The following is a 5,089-nucleotide window of genomic DNA, read 5'->3' on the forward strand; positions in this document are numbered from 1 at the left end:
TTCAGTATCTTCTAATACTAAGATGTCTTTCCCATGGTCCGGCCCTGGACACTGTGGAAGACCCAGGGAGAGAACATGGCTTCACGGAACAGGCAGGCATGAGAGTGTTCCCTGCTGTTGATGGACAGGAAAAACGCTTTCTAATTAAGTCCAGTCCATGGCTCCATCTTCTCATCTGGATAAATAGCAAAAGTCACTAATTCCTGAGAGGCACCAGATTTTTGAGGAATCCACGCTGGTGTCAAGAGCTTCATGTGAGCCTCCTCACCACTTCCTGTCTCCATCTGAACTTTCACCTACCCCAGAAATGACCCAGTCTCGGGCAGCAGGGTCTTGGTTTAGAGAATCCAGGAAAAGGAGCTAAAGCCCCTGACCAGGAGCAGGAGGACCGCCGATCTGATTGTCTGCCTGTTTGCTGTTGGCCTGAGGTGTCGGGACGTCTGGCATGCGCTGATGAGTTTTTTGGTGTTGCTTGAGATGGTCAGATCTCATGAACTGCCGGCCACACTCCAAGCATTTGTGTGGCCGGTCTCTGGTGTGGATCCGTCTATGTCGTCCAAGCTCATCAGAGCGGAAGAAAGACCACGTGCAGCCTTCCCAGTCACACACGTAGGGCTTCTCACCTAGGGAGGGACGAGGGAAAGTTAAACTGAGCAGAAAAAACCACAGTGGGAAGAAAGAGATCTAGTTCTGGGGCAAGAGGACTTCTCAAAAGGGAAGACGAAGGAACCAGTGGGAGGCAGGACCACCAGATGGAATGGGGAGCTAGTGGGACCAGAGGGCTTGATTCCAAGCTTGGAAGAGAAAGGGTCAATCCTAATAAATCAGTGGTCCTGCATAAATCAAAAAGAGGAAAGAAAGATGGCCAGACAATTAATTGGCTCAGTTGTTGCATTTGTTGCACTTGCAGGACCCAGGTTCAATTCCCAGCACCTACATGGTGGCTCACAACCATCTGCTTAACTCTAGTTCTGAGGGATTCAAGCTTCTTCTGACCTCCATCGGAGGGACCAGGTGACATTCATGAAGGCAAAATACTCATTCACATAATAAAATGAAAAACATTTTTCGAAAGAGCAAAGATCCCTGCATCCCTTCTCCACCCAACACCTCACTCACCCGTGTGTTTACGCTGATGACTCACGAGGTGGGAGCGCTTGGTGTAAGCTTTCCCGCAGTTTTCATACAGGCAGACATAAGGTCTTGAAGCTGGAGATGGCCTCCCAGATGCCTCTGCTGAAGTACTGGGGCTCTCTGAACCCTGTGGACTAGGTGTGGGCTGCTCAGATACGAAAGGTCCTTCCTGGGAACTTGACTGTGTCACAAGCGAGTCCTGGGAATCTAAAGTCAGCAATGGCTGAAGCCCAGCTGAGGGCATCCCAAGATTGTAGGGATTTAAGTGCAGCATCTGATCCATCGAGGGAGGCATGGCACAGGCCCCGCTGGGAGCCATGCCTTGGACCAACAATAATCCATTATTTAAAGAGCCTGTGGTAGCAGGTACTGTTGAGGGGACAGGATAAGGCATCGGTGGGACACTGCTGCAGGCCATCACTGGGACGCCGCTGGAAGCTGAGCCTAGCAGGCCACTGTGAGGCATCAGATTCTCACTGAAGGCTAAGTTCACTCCCACCAGAGTACCTGGACTCCCTAAGGACATCATGTGGGATCCTGTGTCAATCATTCTGCTGGGTTGGAGGATAGACGGTGACTGATGATACATCTGGGAAGGTGTAGGAGGCAGTGGGGAGGAGTACCTCACACCATGCTCAGGTAGGGAGAGAATGACCTTTGACCCTCCTTCACCCTCATTCTGCCTGGACTCCTCAGCGGATAACACATATGGCCTTGACATATTGGACACGTGTTGAGTGGCGGCTGGAGTGGGTGGCTGATGAACTCCACCATTCCCAGAAGGCACTGACAGATGCAGCATTGGTATTGGTGTCGGCCTCTCATTATCCTGTAAGAAAGAGTCGAGTAAACCAAAGTCCGCTTTGCTCTACTCCTCGGCTCCACACACCTCTCCTCCACACCCCTAAGCATAGGCACGAACGGACCGTGGCTTATGTCCACCTCAGGCTGGCTGGAACTCGCTGTGCAACCGAGGCTGTCGCCTACTTCTATCAATCCCCCTGCCTCGTTCTATTGCCAAGTGTTAGGTTTAAACATGAGCTGCTACGCCTGACTTACAGATACTATACTCATCAAGGGACCTATTTGGTTTGGATTCTGTGGCCCTTGTGATATTTGAATCCACCTGGGAGAGCTCACCATTTTATTGGAATTCTGTCTGGTCATGGAGCTTACCAAATCTCCAGTGACAACAGGGATGTCAAGGGTCAGTTCTCAGCTCTTCTGAACTCCAGAATGGGCACAAGATTTTTTTATGTTTTTTTTTTTTTTTGGTTTTTCGAGACAGGGTTTCTCTGTGGTTTTGGAGCCTGTCCTGGAACTAGCTCTTGTAGACCAGGTTGGTCTCGAACTCACAGAGATCCGCCTGCCTCTGCCTCCCGAGTGCTGGGATTAAAGGCGTGTGCCACCACCGCCCGGCTTGGGCACAAGATTAAGACCTGAGCTGGGTAAGCTGTGTCAGTGAATGAAGCTTTGGCACAAACTGAATTCCAATCCACAGATCCCATGGAAAGTCAGGCTCAATAACAAATGCATCTAGAATCCCAATGATAAAAAGGTCTAAAAACTAGGCCAGGCGGTGGTGACTCACGCCTTTAATCCCAGCACTCGGGAGGCAGAAGCAGGAGGATCTCTGTGGGTTCGAGACAGTCTGGTCTATAAGAGCTAGTTCCTGGACAGGCTCCAAAGCTAGAGAGAAACCCTGTCTCAAACAAACAAACAAACAAACAAACAAAAAACCCCTAAAAACTATATATGGAAAACCTTTCTTCCTGCATGTGGGTTCCAGAAATTGAACCCAGATCAGACTTGTCAGCACTCACTTTTACCTGCTGAGCTACCCCAGACCTTTATAGCTCAGCAAATACTGGCTGTGTCTAATGGCTAAGCACTGTTTTATTAATGGTGCACAGAATGAGTCATTTTTATTCATGTGAAGCTTTTGGATTTGATGATTCAAAATACTAATGACTCAATACCTTCCTTCCTTCCTTTCTTTCTTCTTTTCTGTAGTTTTGGAACCTGTCCTGGAACTAGCTCTTGTAGACCAGACTGACTTCAAACTCAGAGATCCACCTGCCTCTGCCTTCTGAGTGCTGGGATTAAAGGCGTGCGGATCACTGCCTGGCGACTCAATACATTTAAAATTAAAGTGCAAATCGCTAGATTAGGGACTTCAGGACTAATGCTAATGTGGCTATTAGTCACCTGTGTTACATTAGAAATTTTAAAAGCATTCCATTGTTGGCACAAAAAACTGAGATCTAGACTAGAAATATAAAAATAAATATATAAAACTATATATAAATATATAGTAAATACATATATAAAACTATATACAAACTATATACAGAAGCTACACGGAATCTGGGTTGACACCAATTTCCATGAGAACAACAAGGAAAATAGTTACAGATTAGACCCAAAAGGAATTGGTGAGCTGGATGTGTTGACACATAGGTGGCAGAGGCAGGTGGATCTCTGTTTACATAGTGAGTTCCAGGATAGTAAGTCAAGCGGTGGTGGTGCATGCCTTTAAACTCAGCACTCGGGAGGCTGAAGCAAGTGGATCTCTGAGTTCGAGGCCAGCCTGGTCTACAGAGCGAGTTTCAAAACAGTCGAGAATACACAGAACCCATTTTTTTTTTTTTTTTGGTTTTTTCGAGACAGGGTTTCTCTGTGGTTTTGGAGCCTGTCCTGGAACTAGCTCTTGTAGACCAGACTGGCCTCGAACTCAGATCCGCCTGCCTCTGCCTCCTTCAGCAAATCCTACCGGCCGCAGAACCCATCTTTGAGCCGCCTCCCCCCCCCCAAAAAAAAATTAACTCAGGCCATAATCAATGGAGTCTGACAAATTGCTCCGATAAACGTTTTTCCTCCCCACCCTTCTGCAGTACACAAATCCCTCCCCACAAAGCTGAGCCGAACCCTCCCGCCTTCACCACCCAACCCAGGCTCTAATGCTTGATTGAAAACATACTTTAATGACTAACCAAGCCTCCTTTTTGCTTCGGCCCTCTTCATTCCAACCTTCATTCGGTTCTCCACCACCACCCTGCAACACCCTAGGGTGGACCACAGACTCACCTTGGGAGGCTGGTGAGCAGCCTGCCACTCATTTTCCCGCTCCATGTCGGCCTGGGCGCAACTTTGGCCTAGCGAGACTGGTGCCGTCATAGGCAAGTGTCCTAACACCACTACGCCACAATCCCAGCTGCCGGTGGACCTTCTAAAAGCCTCCAAGGCTGGGCGGAGCCAAGGCCACACCCACCCAGGACCCTCCCACCTAGCGCTCAGCCAATCACACAACTCCTTAGCAGGTCCCTGACAGGGAAACCTCTGACCTTTACTCATTTTCCCTCCCCTTTGGTTTTGCTTTTTTGTTTTTGTTTTGTGGCTTTTCGAGAGAGGGTTTCTCTGTAGCTTTGGAGCCTGTCCTGGAACTAGCTCTTGTAGACCAGGCTGGCCTCGAACTCACAGAGATCCGCCTGCCTCTGCCTCCCAAATGCTGGGATTAAAGGCGTGCGCCACCACCGCCCGGCGGCTCTACCACTTTTTAAAGACATTATGTCCGCCCTTCCACACCTACATCCTCCAACCTACAGTCTGACCCAAAGTAGTAGTAGGGAAACCACTATCCGAGACCTCAGAGTTGGAGAAAGAGAAGGGGCTTGGTGGCAGAGGCAGGGCAAGTCAGAGCCTCTGTTAACAAGAGGGACGCCACCGTGCCTCCAGTTCAAAACAGAAAACTTTATAGGGCGTGCCCAATGGTTCTTGCTGAGGCTGGGCACCTCTGTCCTTTCTCCAAGTGAATTGAAGCTCAGGGGTCCCAGCATACAATTTGGGCATTCCACAATTGCCCATACACTGTGTGTGGACTCTGATTCTCTGTAACTCCATTCAGGAGATCAGATGCCCTCTTCTGATTTCCTAGGGTACTGGGCATGAACGTGGT

The 5,089-nt window shown here is 49.1% G+C and overlaps 1 protein-coding gene across 1 annotated transcript; it reads right to left on the reverse strand.

The window, feature by feature from the left end:
* Window positions 1-360: 360 nt before the first annotated feature.
* Window positions 361-4,266, reverse strand: Klf17 (KLF transcription factor 17). Its single transcript, XM_075944600.1, has 3 exons — window positions 4,222-4,266; window positions 1,120-1,963; window positions 361-623 (listed from the first exon to the last, which is right to left on the reverse strand). The coding sequence occupies exons 1-3, from the start codon at window positions 4,264-4,266 to the stop codon at window positions 361-363; spliced, it is 1,152 nt and encodes a 383-aa protein (XP_075800715.1).
* Between the last annotated feature and the right edge of the window lie 823 nt (window positions 4,267-5,089).

Source organism: Microtus pennsylvanicus, chromosome 13 (genome assembly GCF_037038515.1).
Source record: "Microtus pennsylvanicus isolate mMicPen1 chromosome 13, mMicPen1.hap1, whole genome shotgun sequence".
NCBI lineage: Eukaryota > Metazoa > Chordata > Mammalia > Rodentia > Cricetidae > Microtus > Microtus pennsylvanicus.